General features: G+C 36.8%; 2 protein-coding genes across 4 annotated transcripts in view; both read left to right on the forward strand.

Moving 5' to 3' along the window:
• Positions 1-16,646, forward strand: part of LOC143178220 (uncharacterized) — a 48,376-nt gene extending 31,730 nt beyond the window's left edge. Inside the window, exon 4 of the mRNA XM_076376752.1 lies at positions 16,240-16,646. Within this exon, the coding sequence (XP_076232867.1) occupies positions 16,240-16,518 (279 nt within the window). The 3' untranslated portion in view covers positions 16,519-16,646. The remainder of the gene's footprint in view (positions 1-16,239) is intronic.
• LOC143178137 (ras-related protein Rab-37) overlaps positions 1-21,863 on the forward strand; it is a 119,936-nt gene extending 98,073 nt beyond the window's left edge. For 2 of the 3 annotated variants that reach the window (XM_076376633.1, XM_076376632.1), the window contains exons 5-8: positions 17,689-17,797; positions 18,861-18,971; positions 19,987-20,128; positions 20,392-21,863. In XM_076376633.1, coding sequence (XP_076232748.1) covers positions 17,689-17,797; positions 18,861-18,971; positions 19,987-20,128; positions 20,392-20,509 — 480 coding nt within the window. In that variant the 3' untranslated portion in view covers positions 20,510-21,863. Of the gene's footprint in view, positions 1-16,515; positions 16,924-17,382; positions 17,494-17,688; positions 17,798-18,860; positions 18,972-19,986; positions 20,129-20,391 lie in introns of those variants that run through there. The other variant, XM_076376634.1, reaches the window with a different exon arrangement.
• The last annotated feature ends 16 nt before the right edge of the window (positions 21,864-21,879 follow it).

Genomic DNA, 21,879 nt, shown 5'->3' on the forward strand with positions numbered 1-21,879 from the left:
CGCGATGCACAATAGGTCGAGTGCAGCGACACGGCTCGATTGCGCAATCGAGGCGATAACGAAGCCACGATTTCACGACGCCGAGCGGTTGCTGGAAAGAGAAAATCGCCCGTGGATCCACGCGAACCTGCCTGGCCGCGAGCGTTGAGGAAAGTAATTGGCTGCCTGTTACCCGTGGGATCGTTGAAAAATCGCGCTGGAAAGCGGTTACGCGCGATACGACCGAGCCAGATACGAATGCTCGAGTTTTTCCCGCGGGTTTCTGAATCGATTAGCAGATCTGTGAGAAGGGGATAGTGTAGGGATAAGGGAATGGAAGTTTGAGCAAGCATTGCTTTAGAGTTGTTTTGGAAACGACTTTGGAAAGAACGTTTCTGTACGTGTATGTAAATGTATTTGTGTTTATATATGTCAGTTTCTGTGAAACGCCGCGAGAATACAGTTAGTTATATTTGATCTCCCTTTATGTAAGCTCGCGTGTGTGCAAGGATATGTTATGATAATTAAAGGCGTGTTATTACTTCTCTAAGGATACTTCATTGCTTCTTTTTCTCGTTCTGAGAACGAATTCGAGATCGAATTCTTGCCTAAACACCTTATCCTATGTTCATCTTCCAGAGCATATTTTCATTTGTAGGTGAGGCTACAGAGTGATTATCTGAGTTCATGTTTGTGCTTATTTTTGATTTATGCTTTGAGTGTTCGTGTTTGTGTTCTTTTTTTATCTATGCTTTGAGTGTCATGTCTGTGTCTATTTGTGGTTTATGTTTCGAGTATTCTTCTGTGGTATGTATGTTGGATGTGGATAGATTCTCTTGGAAAATATATGATAAAAAGTATTACCTCGATTAGTCAGATTTTTATTATCTACAGGTGTTTGTTAATCGAGTGTTTTACGACAAGAGTACCTACAAAGGGCTTGAGTGAAATTCGAATTATAACTTAATGACAGTCTAATTTAGAAGATTAAGCATGAAATGGACAGTTTAATTTCAAACTTGGTAAGTTGATTAATCGAAGTCCTGTTATATCATAAATTGCGAATAGTTTGATATGTATACGTTTCCATGAAGGAAGATTGAAAACTTAATAGGCAGAGCTATTGCAGGCTATTGCAGGAGTTAATAGGAAGTGTATCTGTAGATATCTGATATCTATAATTGAATTAATTTATTTCTTCGATAATACCTGTTTGCATTATTTATGGAACTGTTGACTTTAACTTGAGAACTATGTTCTGAAATTACTGTCCCAAGGAGAAATATGTATTTACAGTGTGATTTTTAAGTAGTAAGGACGAGTTGAGATTATTTTCAGTGATCTAAGGTTTCTGTTGTATGAAATCGAAATTCAAGATGGTGTACTTAAAAAGTCACTTAAAAAGTTTCAAAGTTAAAAGATAGGCAATCACGCATATAATTCGTGATAAACCACACTCTTGGATCCTTAAAGACGGACAAGATGGAGGATAGATCGTTAATTCTTTTTAATGTTTTCCTGTGCATGAAACTATTTTCCTTATAAAGCAGCAAACTTTTCGAGTTGATTTTAGGGTTTATGGGAACGAGTCAGTCAGTGTTTGAGGTGATTATATCAAATGACAAATTAAACCTTTTTTAAATGATCTAAGTTCGACTATATTTCTCGTCAAAACTGCTTTAAATAATTGTTTGTTGCCAAACAACTTCATGTAGCTCAAATTCAGCTTGTTCTATACGATCACTTAGAAACTTTAAAAGTCGGAACATAAGTGATTTGTAGTTCGTGATAAACAATTGTTTGGGATATACAAGAACTGTGTAGATAGCAAGGGTGATTGTTATTTAGTGGATATGAAGGATTCTCCCTCTCGTTTCTGTATGTGGGGACGTTAGTTTCTGAGGCAGTAGACTTTAAAAGTCGATTACAAAGTTATAGGAAGTAGGAGTTTAGTTAACAGGCTGCCACGTTACGATAGTTAGAAGTTATTAATATTATTATAATGATTCTATTACGCTTAGGAACGAAGTTTTAGTACAACACAAAGTATGAAGCTAATTAATCAATCAGTTTAATAATATATGTGTAACAGACAAGACTCAATACTGTTCTTAACCCTGACGCTGGTTCTTTATACTTTACAGAATAATTTTAATCCTAATAAAATTATTTTTAATCAATTACTTTATTCATGTAGGAATGTTTTGTTTACTATATCAGGCTCTGTTGGGAATTCCCATTAATTAGTCCATAAGATAATATTATTCTTCGTTGTGTAAATCAGACTATGCGTATGCATAACGTGGCACAAAGACGTTAATATCATTTGATATTTGACGCAATCTTGTGGAACTAAATACATATTTAATGTAGGTAGTAATATGAATACCTTAGATTGTTGTGATTAGTCTAGACATACTATTGTTTTCATTAAACCGAACTGTTTCTCCTGTAAACTGTTATATGTATAGAAATAGCTATGTTCGCTCGCAGTAGCTTCATGTAGTTTAATATGGACATCTAAGAACTTTTAATGAACGTTGTTGGTCTGGTTGTAGGTATATACAGAAACTATCCACGTAGTAAGGTTGATTATTAATTAGCGAGTTCAGAATTCCCTTGTATGAGCCTCAATTATTCGCAATCTAATAAGAATAAAAGACTTCAAATATAATTCAATAGTAGTCTACCGAAAATAAAATTTTTCATCTGAAGAGTACTTCCAATCTCGTGTTAATTTGTGAATCGTATGAAATATAGGTACATAAATATTGAAGTCGTAAAATAAAAAATCATAAATAAGTATAAAGTCCCAGATTTACGTAGTTTCTGGATTTTCGATTATTCATTTTAGACATGGAAATTTGTTCCTAAAACCTCTTATATTTTCATTACATGCACTTGAAATTCGCGTGAAGCCTGTCTGACTCTGGGTCTTATTCTACTGATGTTACCACGCCTGGTCTGACTAATGTCAACAGTAGAATAAGACAAGTCAGACACATGTCTCACACATTTTAGGTGTACCATTAACAATTAATAACTTAAAAAGAAAGTCTCAAACGCGATGTGTACAGTCAAGAAATATCCAAGGAGATTCGTCATTTAATCCCTCCAGTGACCGCTAACAAAAACCCATTCATTCAAGCTTCCCATAACAGAACTTTCTCCCCTCATCGAGCATAATTAATTGCTCGCAAGAATCCTTACCTTTGCAGGACAACAACTCTGTCAAGCACATCGCTACGCTCCCCATCGATGCTTACGATTACGATGGAGCTGCGCGCAGGTGTCTAAGCGGTGCTTGAACTTTCGCACCCTCGAGCTTATGGGTGCGTTCACACCGCGTCCCGCGCGATACTATCGACCCACGTAATCTCAGAGTATCTGAACCGATCAGTATACAACGAGCCCGATCGAAATAATTGCAGGCACGCAATTAAATCCCCTCTGCTATCAGTGCAATTGAAATCCACGAGGGGGAGGAAGCTGCTTTATTATACGTTCCATTAGCGCGAACACGGCGATATTCGAACGGTAACTCAGGTGAAAAGCATAATTCGTAGGAACAGCGACGATGGCCTGCGCGTGTAACGTATTCCATAAATTACCGACGCGAGCAAAGTTTCGATTAGGAATCGTTTCCACCGCGTGTTCTCATGTCCCTACGCTAGTAGAACAACCGCTCGACAAACTACTTATGAATCTTCAGACTGTTTGCCTGTTGGAAATTAACATAACGTAACGGAATCTCTGAATATTCATCGAGCGGGAAGTGGATGGCGGATTTCGCGGTGCATCGTGAGCTGATCGCGTGATAGAGTGATCGAAATCCTCGATCTGCCTTGGAACTGCGATTCTTTTGTGAATATGCCAGTTTTGGGAAAGGATTAGGGCCATTTGATTTGGAAAAATCGATGTGTATTGGCGTTGTTAATTTGTTTCATTAAAAAGAAAAAGTGAGGTGATAACTTGATGATTAGACTGTGGATGTTTATGCAAATTCCTACTTTCATACACAAGAAGTACCTATTTAAAGACTTGTTTTATCCTTTAAATATAATGAAATATATTTCCAAATAATTACTAGGGATTATTGGGAAATACTATAATTTCTGTTTATTTGTTGCAATAATTAATGGATAATTTGATTTATTTTCAATTGTAATCGTAATTAACGTGTCCCCTTTTTTGCAAAAATCATACTTCAGGTAAAGTAGGATTTCCCATGAACATTTCACTATTTTGTTGAAATTTTTCTACCTTTGCTAGGTTGACTGTTGAATTTTAGGGAGATTTTGTTTCACTGCGAAAAGATCCACAAACGAGGATTTGATTTTTTTTCGTAGTTAAATCGAACCACCACCGATTTTCCTAGCAATATTTCATTCGAATCAGCATCACGAATCGTATTTCAAATTCTTTTTCTCGGTAAAAACAAATTCACGAATCAGTGAACTTTTGGTTTCGATATTTGACGAGACTACTTCAAAGATATGGAATGAAAACAAAAACAAATAGAAAAGTCATACAGGTTAAATTTGTTGAAAAACTTTAAACTTTACGAATGTGACTCGCTGGAAAATCATTTTTAATCAGTATTTTCTAGAAAATTATTCGTTCGATTTCTTTAGTAATTTTTATTTAAGGTTTTCGAATTAAACTTTCGAAAACCTGACTCTTTAATTACTATTTCATGCAACCTGTTTCGTATAAATTTCCATCAACCAACGCTGGAAAATTGCAAGTATTGTTAATTATCGAGCCAGTTACGTGCGCGTTGCAGATAATCAAAAACGATGCGCCTGCACAGGCAGCCACGGATTTTTAAGTAATTATCTCTCGTTGAAATATTCATGTTACAGTCGTTTGACATGATTAATGAGTCAACGAGTACCAAAGAGGATATACGAGCTTCCACGAAACGAGGAAAGCTTTGTGAAAGCACAGCTTCTAAACAATGACGGTGTAATGTTAACAATGAATGCCCCACTATTCAGTGCTTCTTTGAAATTCGAATGAGATGCTCTTTTGAATGCGTTGAAAATTCTTTCTAAAACTCATGAACGTAATCAATCGATGAGATGAACACGATTGTTATCGATTGATTAGTCCATATTACAAGAAATTAAACACTCATTTTTCCAAAAGCGAGAGCAATAGTTTTCGAAACACAATACCATGAGGCAAGAAAAAAGAAAAGGAATTTGCAAATTATCCAAACGATTCGTCAAAGCGTCAGAATAACGAACTAGAAAACACATATCAGTTGTCACAAATGTAAAGTTCGAAAGGGAATTAGCATTTGTTGCTGTCTCGACAAGACGACAAACTCATTCTTGATAAAGCTAAATGATACTGCATTTGCAGATATGCAGTGACTAAAGATTGCAGTTGTACCTACTTAGCTTCTTTGTTTGTCAAACTATGCTGCGTAAAAGAAAATATTACTAATGAATTGTTATTAATCTTTCTATACAGTTTGTACATACTACTCTTGTTCTTTAAATAATCTTTCTTAGAAGTTCTTATTGAGTAACACTTTTAGTAAATATCAATTCAACTCGAACATAGATTTCTTTGACTATTTTCCACTAAAAGTGACCCAAAACAGCTAAAAAATTCTACTATAAATTTAAAATTCTACTAGTTAATAATAGACCAGATACTGAAGGCAATTCCACAAACTTTCTAATTGATTTTAAAATGAAGCTAGAGCATTCTTAATCAATTCGTAGATTTTGCAGAATTGAATTAAGCAAAGTGTTAATTAAACACGAACAAATAAATGAGGAAATATTTACGTCGCGGCCAGGTAACACATTTGTGAATTTGTCAGACAGCAAAATGGATTTTATCACATGAATATAGAAACTGTGCTAGTGTTATGCTGTCCTGCCATATTTATCCTCGTTGTACCGATAAATATTCGCTATGTGACCCTCATATTTTTCGGTTTACCCCGTGGCCGACACTTTCCTCCCCCTCTGATTTCAATTCGCTTCAATTACCCCCAAATAACTCAGATTCTCCTTTTTCCTCTGCCCAATTTGTAAGCAATAAACTTTATTTCCTTTCTTTAATTATTCACGTGGCAATAATTATTTCATCAAAATCACAACAGGTATATTCATGAAATTGTAAAGTAATGTAAATGAGATACAGTGGAAGCTTTTGGAGATACTATTTTACTGAAAATATTGTTTAGTTTTAGGCAGGCAAATAAGCCTCTGGAAGTAATAGAATAAAATAAAATAACTATAATAATAATTAAAATAGTATTTTAAATATTATTATATTATTTTAAGTATTTTCCAAGATGCTTTTAGATGTTTCAAATGTGAACTTAAAGCTGATTAGGTATTAATTTTTTATATTAAATTATGTCAAAAAAACTTATGATTGTTAATACTTTAACCTTCATATAATATGTATTAAAAATTTTTTAAAACGTGCATAATGATTTCAATTGAAAATAAAATCGTCTATAATGAATCTTTTCTTACATTGTACTTTTATATTGCTCTTGGTTTCTCAATAATGTTTCCTAAAAATTTCTATTAATATCGTCTAGAATTGTATAAATTATTCACAATCACATGAAGAAGAATTAGGAAGAATTTAATATACAATAGTATTTCCAAAAACTTTTCTAAAAATTCTACTACAAATATTCTGCGATTTAAATTTCACTCACCAGAAGGTGCGACGATGGCTCCATGCACGTGTAAGAAACCGAAGGCCTGACCTGACCTCTCCCAAATAATTTTCCCTTGAATTTCCAAGGGTTGGCCACTCCCCCTTCTTATCTAGCAAAAAGTTTCTTTCTGATTTGCCACATTCCAAGGCTTCCTGAAACGTAAACAGAACATTGACCTACGGTCCCTAGGTACTAGAGATAAAAGCACAATAAAATTTACGCTAAGTTGTGTATAACTATGAATAAAAAAAGTTCTGTAAATTAAGTGTGTTACTACGCTAGCAATATACTGAATTTTCGGTTTCATTTTTCATTTTTTGCAGTTTGTTCAGTTTTAATCAGATCAATCGGATCGAGAAAAAGTAGATAGCAATTTTAATGATAGTCTTCACTACAAATTTATATCTGCAAATATTTTACGAGATATAAAACGAACTGCTGTCTCAAACAGATGTATTATCTTCTTGAACTTTATTTGGAGTTTGAAGTTAAGGAAACGAATACCACCAACATTGAACAGTAGTACTATGAACGATATTAAGAACGGTGATAAATCTTCCACACAGAGAGAAGCCTTTTTGTTTTTCCCTACTTTCTCTTCCTTCTTTCTAGAGTACACTCCACTTAATTACGAAGGACACGAAGGAACCTCCGGAGGAAGGAATTAAATGGTAGCTCGAGGCGTGGCGAAAAGCTGAAAGCACACAATACGAGCTCCCGCAGTTGAAATTTAATCAAGCAGCGATTTCCGATACCGACACGCAATAAAATAAAGAAACTAAAAAAAATATAGGTAAAAGAAGGAGCATTAGGATGAAATGAGTATAACTAGATGAAAGTGGTGGTTTTTCCGATAGATTCCACCAAAGACTTTTAACTTATGAAGCTTCGATGGAAAATGAAAAATGGCGCGCGATGATTCGACGTCAGTGAATGAGAAAGTTATCGGCAAATATATGGGTTTTAATTAAAATTTGTAGGCTACGTATAATGTTCTCCTTAAGTATATAATTAATGAAGAAATACACAGAAAATGTATAATTTTCCAACAATATATCTTTCACAGTTTATTTTAAATAAAATTCAAGATTCCTACTTTTTTCGAAGGAACGCTAATTGTGAACTATAATTCACGATTCACGATATTTCTTGCTTAATCTACTTCGATTCATATTGCATACAAGTTGGACTTATTATGCATGTTTCTTCTCGTACAGTATCGCGCTTATTATTACCTCCGTATTGTTGTGTAAAAACCACATTTTAATTAATTAAATCCAATGGAACTAACCTGCTTTGCTGCTGCTAATATATTCAGTTCCAAGGTACTTCAATACTCTATTGTGATCATTATTACTATTATTGCATTATAGCACTACTAACGTTATTGTGTTTCAATTATTGCTAGGCTTATTATTAATACCGTTATATTACAACAGTAGTGTAACTACGACTAAACAAATGATTGAAATGTAAGGCAAATAATACCGCTGCTAATTGTACATCGTAAGCTTGTTAGATTAGTCGGAGGCACTTCGCGAATGCCTTGCAGCGCCATCTAGTGGAGCCCGATATAACTAAACATCTTATACTGACGTGCATCAAATAATTAAATATTAACGTGAATTGTATTACGAATTTACTAGAAATAAATTGTGAATACTTGAATAATGACAAAGAAATATAGAATATATAGTCTATATTATTATCTCGATATACTCTGCAATTAAGAATCTGAAAATTGAAAGCTACGTTGGCGAAGTGGCTTTCGTGGCTGAATGGTACGAGCTCCAACAGAATGTTCGTGAGTTCGAATCCTACCATCCCCACTCCCCAAGGTTTTTTCCATCCAATTAAATTTGTATAGATGACTATAGAAAAACTTTGATAGAGAGGGGGTGAGAGAAGAAATTTATACTATCATCCCCCCCATCCCCCCAATTTATATTAAACTCAATTAGTGTTCACACAGTGATGATTTTAACGTTTACACATGACCCTGTTCGATCGAACCTCTTCCTGAGGAATCTCGTCAGGGGATGACATTATAACGAAAAGTAGTCATAGTTACGCTGAGTGTGAACACAGAATTTTTTTGAAATATTTAATTACAGCAGATTTGTCTACAGAATTCGAAATATGTGAAGCTCACATTATTTTTATCTTCTAATTAAACATTTTTATTCTTATTCTTGTAATTAATTGATATTCAAATTACTTCTTTCTGAAGTTTTAATAGTGTACAATGTTTGCTTTCAACATGCTAGTTAATTATTAATAATTTAATATTTCATATTATCCACCAAGGACTAAGTTAATTTTAAAATAGCTTTACTCGAATTAGAGTACACTTTTAATACCATTTCGAATTCCAAGATAAAGTAATACAAAAATTAAACTTCAGTGTTCCTTAAATTATTCAAAACTGTCGTCAGTGTGCCTCGCAATTGCAATAACTTACCAAATTCGATCCCATATCCGCCAAACTCCTCTTGCATCAAGGAAAGGAAACGGATGCATCTGATCCAGGAAATAGGTCGGTCCGTGGTCAGCCAGCAATCAACCAGCGTTAATTACTATGTTAATTAGTGAACAGACCTGACCTGTTCTGTCAGTTGTGCGCTGAACGCCTCTTTGTATGTACGCCGACCTTATCATCGCCTTCCTTTCCCTTCCAGCTATCAGAGAAGCGCATTAGGTAGCCTTTTCATTATGATGTAGGCAGGTGCCCAAGTAATGGCAACTTTTCAAAAGAACGTGATTAATTTCCATAATAGCTTCTGAAGCCGCTTCTGACATGAAAAACGCGTTTCAAGTATTCCTGGATCAAAAATAAGAGACTTTTATATAGTACAGGTTAATTACCATCAAAATACGTCATTATATTTACATTCTTAATATTTCAATTTAAGCATGAACATTATATCATCGAAAGAGTTAATGGAAGCGTTATCAATCTTCGTGATTCCAATTCTCAAGATTCTTTTCGAATCTTCTTAAGAGTTTTCCTCCTTAATAACCGCGAGAAAAGTGTGCCAAGCTTTATCAGCCTCGTTAGTAGGCGACACGATAGTCGATTGATATTTCGTTGTAGGGACAGCCGAGAAATCAAAGGGAATAACGAGGGTGGAGTTCCTTTGTAATAACAAGGTCGCCACTTCACTTTGTTGGCGCTCTACAAACATCATTATTGAATGTATTGTTTCGATTTTCTGCGACCTCCCTTGCCGAGGCACTCCACCTATACGTGATTATTATGACAAGGTATTATACAAATGGTACTAGAATTTTTATAGGTTCCAACAAGTAGAAGAGAAAGGGATGCTTTACATAAAACCAATCTCTTCCAATTTTCGTTTAATTATTCTTTTACCATTTCCCATCTCGTATGCAAAGGATTACATTTTTATTTTACGTACCATGTAGCATGTAACGTGGAATGCTTTTAGAATCTTAATAATTAAAAGTATAATAATTTTACTTTTTTTAGTAGGTATTAAAATAAGGAGATACCAAATTGTTTCTGTGAACACTCCTTATGCATGATAATCGATATTTAAAATGAAAAATTTTTGAAATATGTAAACCGAATGCATGAAGCTTCAATATCAAAAGCCTTATTATCCTTCCTCGTGTATATAAATTATCTTTCCTTTTTTTAAATAAAGTTTTACAACGTATCAATGGCATTTTGTAGTTATTAGTGACGGCTATAAATTATCTCTTTTGAAAAATGATTGTCAGATACAACGTACACAATGCTTCCCTAAAGTCTATCCTCTGGTGGGCCACTAAGCGAGGCTAAGAGCAGAGATAATCCTTTTTCATGGTCCTCAACAACGTCCTCGTTACGAACGAGCACGTGTCGAAAAAGTCGCGCAAATCACGTAGTCTGTCGAGGGTCCAACCGAAATCGACCGAGTTAAATGTCCCTCTTTCACCTGCATAAGAGTTTTTCGTTTTGACTACATGAAGACAATTACCCTTACGCGCTGTTTTAGTCTACAGTGTTAGGATAAAGGATTATTATCTGTTGAAGACTATAACGATGCAGATTTGGTCTTAATAAACGAAGGAGACTTCATAAATGCAAATGAAGAATTTCATGAGCAGTTCAGACGACAGGAGACTAAACAATGTTCTTCGTTGTTTAGTCAACCTCGACTGAAACGAGGTCAGCGTCAAAGTATAAAAGGAGTGTCGAGGATAGTCGTTCCATTGCATGATTCACTCTCATTCCATTTGATTCTCGTCTAAGTTCCATTTGCTACCATGTGATGGACATGTTATTGATTTTGGAGTAATAACATTAGGTTCTAAAGCGATATCCTGTAAGATCTGCTTATTTCTTAATGCTTGCAGGAGAAATTGAGATAATGATTATTCTGCTTAAAATTAATTATTGCACCAGTGTTGTATCCATTATTATCCTATTCCAGCTGTACCTATACTTGGGCTTCTGTTTTAGAAATGAAGCATGACAAACGAATATGAATATTACATTTACTAAGATTCTTTCTAGGATCTTAGAAACTTCTTCATGAAATTCTAATCACAATGGCATTAATTTACATTTTCATTAAAACAGGCAGAAAAAGAAAACTAAAATGGTGTCAGCTGTTCTCTCGTTTGTCTGAGCACACCTGCAATATTGGCCACGAAAACTGAATACCAGCACGCTTACTTGTACGCGAGATTAATTATTGATCGCCGCGTACGCTTGATCAATCATTAATTCGGGTATGAGTAATTAATTAATGCAGGGGAATACACCGTACGGTGCATCCGGTCTGGTACAACCAACCACCGCGCCGACGAAGAGCTTCAGCTCGCTATTTGATTCGCACGCAATGAATCTTAAGGGACCCCCGATTAATCAATTGAGCGAATTCGTGTTGGGATTCACGAACACGCGCTCTTGTTGACCACAATATCGTCCTGTTATCCAGATGTTGGTGGATGCTTCTTGGCATCGAAACTCTCGTTTGAGAACATAATTCAATGTTTGAGTCATCAACCTGTACATATTGGATTACGTAATAAATAGTTTGAATGATTTAGATACTACTTGTTCTACTGTGGTAATTTACAACTGGTATTGAAGCAAACGTGTTCTGTAACTTATATATCTAAAATTATTGAGGATTTAGATCTACTGTTTAGCAATATTCTAGGGATAGCAGAAGTAGCTGAAGCAATTCCATCGAGAGAAGTTATTTAAAAATCTAGAGAAAACGATAGAAATATATTTTTTGGCTTACAATAGAGTTTAAACAGAAGTCTTATGTCTACACTAATAATGAATAACAAATTCTGTGCACATACGTACATACATTAAATGTTAAAGGATCTATTTTCTTCTAAACAAGACTCTAAATCTCTATTTTCTCGTTGCGTTGAGAGAAGTAGGATTCTTACGACATCTTCAATATTACAAGAACCTCTTTCGGCACGAAGGCAGAAAAGCTGGAACGGTGGCAGTGGCATGGAAAAAAGTCTTCCCAGGCTCGAGGTAACCGACACGAAAGAAGGAAATCGCTGGTGTGTGACGTGGTGACGCAATTGGGACGGCAAGCCCCCAAGAAGATAATGCGATGTCCAAATGCAAAGCCAAGGGCGCTTGCACAATACAGAAGATTAAGTAGATCCGAACGAAATGGGAATTATAAAATGAAAAATGAAATCCACTAAATTCTATCCAAATTTTGCTGGAAGAAATTTTCTTTGGCGTTCAATTTCACTGGAATAAATCCATGAATACAGAAGAAAGATTCAAATAAAGTCACCTGAGGATCTGAAATGAAAATTTAGACACAAGTGTTGACTGGAAGTAACCATATTTTTATATCATTTTCTGAATAATGCAATTTAGTTCTTAGATTGAAAAACCATCTGCCACTTACGGATATTTTGAAATATGTTACTATTTATTATTTGTCACAATTCAACAAAATAATGTAACATATTTGACTCCTTTAATGAAGAAGAAAATATAATGAACGTGGATTGACTCACGAACACTGATTCCCATTAACTTAAATTAAAAGAATAATTAAAACATACATAAGTACAGGTTGGAAACCCTCTGAGTGTTGGCAACATTTATTGCAAATGCTGTTAGCACAGTAAGTACTACTAAAACTCTTTAAAGAGTTTACAGTTAAACTGCTCAACCTATGTTTTGTTTATCAGTAATGACGACTCGACAGGATTACCTCGTTATAAGAATATTACTAACATGAATTTCTTCAGAGCAACAGACTCAGAGTTTCATTTACTTGCATTATCACTCACATCTTTGACATGCCTAAAATGTGCTAACATAAGCATTAGTTGATCTCAAAAACGGTTCCTCATTATAAACTCATCGACTGATCTATGAGTCTACATGGAGTAAAAACAGAGTTACACTGAACAGTAAAATATGCTGTGTGGAATATTCCCACTATGCGTTTCGAGTTCCCCTGGCTCTAACCATGAGGCAAGGAAGGGCGCCACCAGTCGGGTAGAGTCCATCAGCCACAGGACCAGTTCCATCGGAACCCCAAAGGCTTTTTTGATGCCAGGTAGAGTGTGGGTGGGCCCAAAGCAGTAGGCTGGACCGACCAGCCTCGTCTCTGCGTCTGGACTCAGTTTTTGCGCCCAAACTGGAAGAATATTCCCATGCGAGACTGATTCAAGTAACAATTTTCTTCTCTGCTCAACTTCTACTTAGAACCTTGTTCTATATTCCCGCCTAGCGTATACAACGTAATGAGCAATTAATTGGAAGATAAGTGTCGTTCGTGAACTGGTTCTAGTTCGATCTAACTCAATTTGAATTCCCTCGAATGATTAATAGCCGTAGCGTATAATTGAAATGAATGGCGGTATGAAAGTTTCTGAATGTAGGTGTATCGATCAGGGTTGAGCTAATGGTAGGAGCATTAGCACTTCGGAGTCTGGAAGTTTGCTATCTTCGTACAGAACTTGGCAGCTTTATGGCAGTTGGGAGCTATTGACCTATGCTAGCTACCAATCAATTCGAATTACACTTAACTAGCAGCGAGGAAGTAAAAACACTACCTACTTCTTTTGAGGAATAATTATACAGTAATGTTCACTGCTACTGAGAATATCGAATCCTGTGATTTTAAAACGGATACAGGTTTATCCAAACAAGTAGACGTGGTATCGAATATGTTATTAAGCTGTAGTAATGAAACCGAACGTAATCATAATTAAATAGAGAAGTTAGAATAATGTAATTGAATACGTTTTAGAAAAAAAGAGATACAAGTTTATGAAACTGTCTTTAAATGGCATAATTTTGGTACATTGATAATTAAGTAGTTTCTTTAACAACATAAGGAAATAATATAGTGTTCAACAAACTGAACACTAGATTTAAATTCTCACGAAGAAACAGATTTGGTTGCTCATTAGGGGTCACAAGGCCAGGGTTCAAAATTTATTAAAATTCACTATTTATCTTTGGAAAGTTTTGAACAGGTCATTTCTTCATTTACTATTAACATTGCTTTATGCACCGACGTATAAATGTTATTTTAAAAGGGACTCGAGTACAGCCACGTTGTTTCGCGGGAAACATTCGAAAATAAAACACCCCCTACGTGACCACTGTATATTCTGGCACCGCTGCACGAGATAACTTGTTAGCATGCATGGTCAGCCTCGACGTGGTAATTGCGTCATGACGAGCTGGTAATTGCACAGTGGTTCGATCTGCTACGACGGAAATGTCGATTTTTGCTATCGACTAACGAACACACCTTTTGTGGTGGCCCGCAGCGTCCCAACGCGATCCTCGATTCGTTTAACGAGCGACCGTCTCATTAAATGAGAGTTATTTTATTCCGACACGCTACGACGTCGATCCGAAATCGGCAAGGAAACTGTTGACAAATGATCGGGGAAAAAACTCCTAGTAATAGTAGGCCTTATGTAACCAGAAATTGCAGACGCTGATGGTTGTTACCGGTTCATTGTTGCGGGATCAGGTATCGAGGGAACGATACTGTTATAAATTGGAACTACGATTTGTGGCGATTGTAGTATCCTTGCAGACACGATAATAAGTGAAGCAGTATTTTTAAATTAAATAGAATAAGGATTATTTCACAGTTTTTCTAAGGCTTGGAAATGATGAATATACATACGTGGCGGTGATTATAAAAATGATGTAAGTTCAAAATTTCAGAAAAATTATTTAATCGAAATAATCCAAATCACAACAAAAGGAAACGAAAACATAAATTTTGGAAAAATTTTTGGATTTAATTCTAGATAAGTACATAGGAAATTAAAGCTGAAAATATGGGTATTAATCGTCCGTAATTAATCTACTGATGTTTCCTCAAAACTTTCAAATTTCGTATTTTAAATATTTTTTTAATTTTCTGAGTAATTGGCCAAAACAATAATGCCAAAGAGAAAATCAAATCGATTACACAATTGTCACGTAATTCCTTAAACAATAACAGTTACGGCACCCATCGATTTTGCCAATAATAATAATTGATTATTAGTCTATGGTGGGATAATATCTCCAAAACACAATGCTGGATACCGCGGAGGATAGCGGATGTATTCCAAGCAAACATTTGCAACGACTAAACAATGTCTCGAGGTAATATCGCAGGGGAATTGATGGGAACTAGCCTATGTATTTCATGGATTAATTAAAACACACTCGACGTTTATATAAGCAGTCGCGACGTGCGCGTAGAATCAACATAGGTACTCGGTTGGTTGTACAATCTGTCGCGTAACAAACCGAACAATCTTGAAGCTTCATAGCCGCCACCATTCGTATACTCCCGCGCGACTTCGACCGAGATAACGTGTTGCGTCGTTGTTCGTGAAATGAGATGTTAATGATATAACACTTGTGCACTCTGTTTTATCGTTAGGATAAAGTGTCGTAAACTTTATTTAAAAATAAAAATTAGTTTAAGTAAATTTAAAAACTTACTTGAGAGTGACTTTCGCTACTTTTGATAAGTGAACTTAGAAAGGTAACTAAAATTACAATTTAGGGTTTGGAGGCAACTTAACGAAATTACTTTAAGTAAATTGTTAGACAGCATGAAAAATACATGAACGTGTACTTTAGTACACTAGAAAATGTAATTTCTATGAATTATACCACAATATGTGCTAGATTGATGCATATGAAATTGTCCACCAATAGTGATGTAGCATTATTCTCCTTTTTTATTAAAAAACTTCTATTTTTGAACAACTACATATTAAAATTCAATTCCTTCTTGGCAAATGTTTCGTATGCTTTTCAAGCCAGAGGTACTACAGAAAATCTCTAGAACCACTCCCAAAGTTTAATATTCACAGTACAACAAATCTTCCTTGAAACAGGAGACACATCCCTAAATTGAAGAAGAAGCAACAAGAGATTCTATCAATTCTCCACACATCACACCTTAAAATCCACCTCATTATCCATTTTCTTTCTAAGCAAGGCGTGACGAGCTATTTCCCTAACAATTTCCATCACTACCTGCATCTATGAAAGCCACCTTAACGAAGACTCCCTAATCTAGGTGGCCCCAAACCCGCCTGCGCCGAAATCTGCAGAGAAACCGCAGCAAGTTTCCTCGATAAGAGCTAGGACTCGAGGCGAAAGAGTTACGCTGAGACAGGAGTGCTGGGCTGGTCGAGAGCAACGAGTATCGAGTCGCTTGTACTTTCACTCCGTGTTCGTTGATCGGTCAGGCTCGGCCGAAGAAGCGGGCGAAGGAGAAGGCAGAAGAGGCGCGAAGCGAAACGCTGCCACGTCCCTCTCCGCCTCTGGTCCAGGGTTGACTGACCTCGAGGGCTAGGCAGTGGGATCGTCGGCGCAAGAGAAGCAGAAGGAGCGAGACGACCGCGGTGACGGCGACGACGAGCGCGACGAGGAGTGGCCGAGAAGAAGAAGAGCAAATTGGTGCTCCCGGTAGCAGGGGCCCATGAACAGCGTGGAGGAGAAGCTGCGTAGCGTGACGAAGCGTAGCAGACGCGGCCCGAGGGGAACTGGGCCAGCAGACGCTGATTGGTCGAGCGGAGCGGGACCGTCTGGTGGGGCTAGGGGCACGGCCCAAGCTTCCCCCTCCACGTCACAGGCCAGCGGCTCCGCGTGCAACAGGATCCAGGAGGCGATGGGACCTACCAGGCGGCAGTCCTCGCGGGACAGCGTGGACTCGACGGGCCAGCAGGCCCCACCCGAGCACGGCGAGCTCCTTTTCAAGGTCCTGCCCTCTCTCCTGATACCACGTTCGGCGTACGACGCTCCACTCGCGATTGACGCTCATGCAAATTATTTGGGACCCTTAAGATCGCCCAGGGGCGAACCCTGCTGTTCTGAAGTTTGTCTTTTTGCAGGGTTCGCTCCGCCCTGATTTATTGACCTTTCAAGAGTAGAAGCTTCATGGGCGAGTTATGTTTTATTTTTTAATTAAAGCTCTTCAGATTCAAATTGAAACTAACGATAATGCATATAGTAAACACTGAATGTGTGAAAGGTTCGTTGGCGGGGGACTTTGAGGGTCCCAATTTTCTATAGGGACCAATGATGGAGTAACCAATTACATTATTGACTATTTAGATTATCAAATTCTTGTAATTGCTAATAATAAAGGCTTCTTTATATAGTTTATTCACTTTCCTCGTACGTTCGGGACCATTTTCACAATTTTCACAAAATGTAGGTGATGCTGTTGGGTGACAGTGGTGTTGGGAAAACCTGCCTCCTGACCCGATTCAAGGACGGCCGATTCCTTTCTGGCAACTATATAACCACCGTGGGCATTGATTTTAGGGTGAGAGATGCTAATCCCCTGCAAGGGTATCGATGTTACCTTATTCCTCGACATCAGACAGAAATCGATGTGTAAATGCATTGCTCACGCTGAAAGAAAGCTTGTTAGGATTGCTATGCAGAAGTTATAAAGTCGATGTGAATGAAGAAGACAGCTTGAAAGGTGAAGATGATTTCCTTTTTTATTCTTTTTCAGAATAAAGTGGTCATGGTTGACGACACATCCATTAAGCTCCAAATTTGGGATACTGCTGGTCAGGAGAGATTTCGAAGTGTGACACACGCTTATTACAGAGATGCTCATGGTAATTACTCTTTCATTATATTTTTAAGTATGGTAATTGAATATAATTGTGGAAGAGATTTCGATTAATTAGAAGAAAATTTATTGAATGTCCTAAGCACAATCTAAAACACAAGGGAATATTGAAAACTCTAACGCATCACAAAAACTCCACAATTTCTCTCGTATTTGCATGTCGAAGCTTCCTACAAGCGGAACGTCTTCAGAGAACATAGTAATTCTCTGCTAATTCAACAAAAGCAGCATCGGTCGCCAATTGCACAAAGAAATTCACGTCTTTTTCCTTGGCGCTACGTCAGCCGCGTTGCCTCATCCAAAAAAGGGGTCGCGGGACGATTCTGAATTCAACAGCGGCGTTAATTTTGGAAAGCTACTTAAGTGAATTCGCGGCGAAAGAGGTTGGGAAGGAAACGCGACATCCGCCGTAGGGGGTAGCCATTGTTTGCTGGAAGAAACCCTCTTTGTAGCGGAGACGGTACCGCGACAATAGTTAGTCGCTTCAAAAGGCTTGGTAACAATTACGTGCCGGAGACACTTCGACAATGGTGTCTCCGTTTCTATTAACCCCCCAGGCGATGGAGCTTTTCGGGGCTGACTTTAACCCAACTTGAACGTGGGAAAACAACCCCTTAAGTAGATGATCGATTTCTGTGTTATCAATATAGAGAGACGTGTAGAATTTAGTTCAATTATCGATATATTCTAAGGTGAAGAAATTGGAAGTTTAGATTTCTAAGATGTGGAGGAAAATGGAGTAAAAAGGAATTTGTGCTAACACAAAAACAGAAGGCGAGAAAAACAATTGACTCCACTAAAACTTAAGTGGACTTTAGACTATGAGAAATAGGCCATAAGTTCCTCTATACATTTTTTAAAATATCGTTCAGGATTTCAATATTCCTGTTATTAGAAAAAGTTCCCAAGTAAGTTTTCCTAAGCAGAATCAGTAAATGGAGTCTACAACAACGTAGACAACGTGTCTCATGATAGTTGCTGTCTGTAGTGTCCATCAATCACCAGGATCACAGACAATCATGCAATGCGTAATCATTTATTGGTTCCAGCTCTGTTATTGCTGTACGATGTGACGAACAAGACGAGCTACGACAACATCAGAGCCTGGCTGAGCGAAATCCGGGAGCACGCGAATGAAGACGTTGTTATCATGCTTTTGGGTGAGTCTGCATTATTTGCATCTCGTTTGGAGGCGGCTGATTACGACAGTTCGTACCGAAACGATTCGATTTTTCCTTGGTAGAGGGGAAGGAATGGAGGCAGGCTGGCCAGCTTTCTTTGTCGCCTCGCTTTCGAGAAAGTTGTCGATGATCGATACGCGCCGCTATACTGGCAACTGGTTCTTGCACTTTGGATTAGTTTCTTGCTTTCGTAGAAAGTAGAGGCGAACGTTCTAGGAAGAGAAGTACATAAGTATCGCTCGGTTGACTACTGAATGAAGAAATACGCAGAGAGCTGGTAGAGCCAAGTCTAAATCAAGTGGTCGTTCGAGTTCATTGTGGAACGTGAATTATAGGAGGCAACCCCTCATTCGAGGCTATCAGAAATTGCTCCTGTGTTGGCGATAGAGATAGTGTGCCTCCAGGCTAAGGGTGAGGAAGTTTTAGGAATTGTGGAGGATTAAATTGTTCTACTTGGACTATAGTTGAGGCTGTGGAGTACTTGACCAATACTGTGGCAAAAGTATGAAGATTGAGAGAAGGAATGTGATGAATTATACTATTATAACATAGTTTTCCTAGTGGCCTGCATATTAAACTGGAAATAATTTCTAGTAATGTTAGTAGAATAGAGTGGCTGGTTTTTTCATCAAGCAATAAATAGATCGAGATGATTAAAGATACAGAGAATTAAATGCTAGTTTACAAAGTGGGAAAACTTGGCAGTGATAGAGGCGATAGAAGTCATCCAGCTTTACTTATATTCATTACTTTTCAATGAATTCAAGCATTTCAATGTTCCTTATTCATTAAGTTATGTATCACTTTAACATGGAATATGCATTACTATCCTACAATCCTATCAAAGCTAAGCTGCCAACAATAAAAGCAGAATTCAAGTTTTCATTATATTAATTCTTTGCACCTCATTTGGCTATCTCATACTCAACAAAATCGATCAAGCGAAATGTTCATTCAACAAAAACGAATATTCTAAGGAAACAAATATTTCCAGGTAACAAGTCTGACTGTGGAACGGAACGAGTTGTGAGAAGAGAAGACGGTGAGCGGTTGGCGCAAGAGTACAAAGTCCCCTTTATGGAAACTTCTGCTAAAACCGGCCTGAACGTCGAATTAGCCTTCTTGGCTGTTGCCAGGTAATTGAAAATCGATCGTTCAATTTGTCCTAATTTATTTAAAAAACAAAACGAATTAGTGTCATCTTCTAACATTAAATACTAAATCCATTGGACATTACACAGGGATAATTATAATATGTATTTATAATATTATAACTTAGTATCCTCTAAACATAAAAGAAAACTAAACGAATTAAATCAATAAATAAATGATCCCTAATTGAATAAATTACCCATTTTGCTTAAAAATTATAAAATAAATATAATCATTTACATTTCAGGGACCTGAAATCCAGGAAGAGTAGCGATCCCGACGACACGAGATTCAATGTCCAGGACTACGTTCGTCAACAATCGCAACGGAGTTCTTGCTTCAATTCCAATTGCCTGACGACTTGAATTGCGCAATAAGCTACGCGCACGTTTTCCTGAGATAGATAAAGCGAACGGTGGAACGTGAACCGGAACTTGTTGGCCACGCGTTTTGGCGCGAAATCATCGAAGCCTTTCGAGTGTTCGTTGTTATGGTCTATCTTGAAAATCTTTAGAGAATCATTACGAATTGTTAACCTGTTAAGGTACAAAAATTATCAACTGAGAAGCGTTTACAATTTCTTAACGAGTACAGATCACGCTTGATAGACACGTTTTTGGAACAGGAAAGCAGCACCATTATTTTAAATAAAGTGCATTAACACAATATAGATAAACACAAAATTGTAATTGTAATAAAATTTTGAAATTCGCGCCACTGTTCCACCAGAAGTGTACTTTTAACGACGTTCGAGGCACAAAGGGGAAGTCGATATTTTTGAAAGCAATGCGCACGAAATTCTTGTTGACGATACGTGTATAGAAATATATAAATAAATAAATATATATATCGGTGGTTAATCCTGTACTGTACATTAATGTGAATAGCTTGGTGGGACAAAGATTCCCAAAGATTAGTTTTAGGAAACGACCCGATGGTTCTAATTTGCACTGCATACTACCGTTGCAGTGCCTGAAAAGTTCTATTCGATCTGGAATCGAAAAATTAACAAAATATGTGAAAATTCACATCGTACCAAGTAGAAAACTCGTCACGTAGGAAAATATTACATAGCTGCCATATGTACGACACTTTGAGAAACAACGCTCAATGATTTTTAATTGAATAGCTTTCTATAGTCTAGATAAGATTGAGTGAAATATTTGAGTCACATTCCTCGGCCGAATTTCATTAATAAATATAGAAAATATTATGTGTCTAATTGTAACAATTATTTAGATCTTAAATCTGCGACGAAGTATACAATAGTTTCTTGAAACCAATATTGTTTTCTTCATTATGAATTTTTAGCAAAAGTCGCGTGTGCGTTATTCCATATTATAATTGATTGCATTGATCAAGTGATCATTACAATGTTCTCTACGTAATGGTTCTAAATAACTTTATCTTTTGAGCGATCCAGTTCATATTCTAGCTTTCTCGATTTTGTATACTCTATCGTTTTTATAACGCAACCGATCGTTAGCTAGAAAAATTTCAAACATGAACTCAATTGATAGTTTTTATTAACGCAGCCATTACGTCGTACGCTATGCTAACCAAATAATAAAAATTCGAACAAGCTATGCCCTAAACGTTAACTACTGTATATGTGCAATCTGTCTCATCGAAGCGTACAAACGATAAAAATTACATGTTAAGTGTATTATCAAAGAATATAAATATAAAAAAATAAAAAGTTCACTCGACCAAGCATAATTATTCTTGTTTCACT

Source organism: Calliopsis andreniformis, chromosome 4, assembly GCF_051401765.1.
Source record: "Calliopsis andreniformis isolate RMS-2024a chromosome 4, iyCalAndr_principal, whole genome shotgun sequence".
Lineage (NCBI taxonomy): Eukaryota > Metazoa > Arthropoda > Insecta > Hymenoptera > Andrenidae > Calliopsis > Calliopsis andreniformis.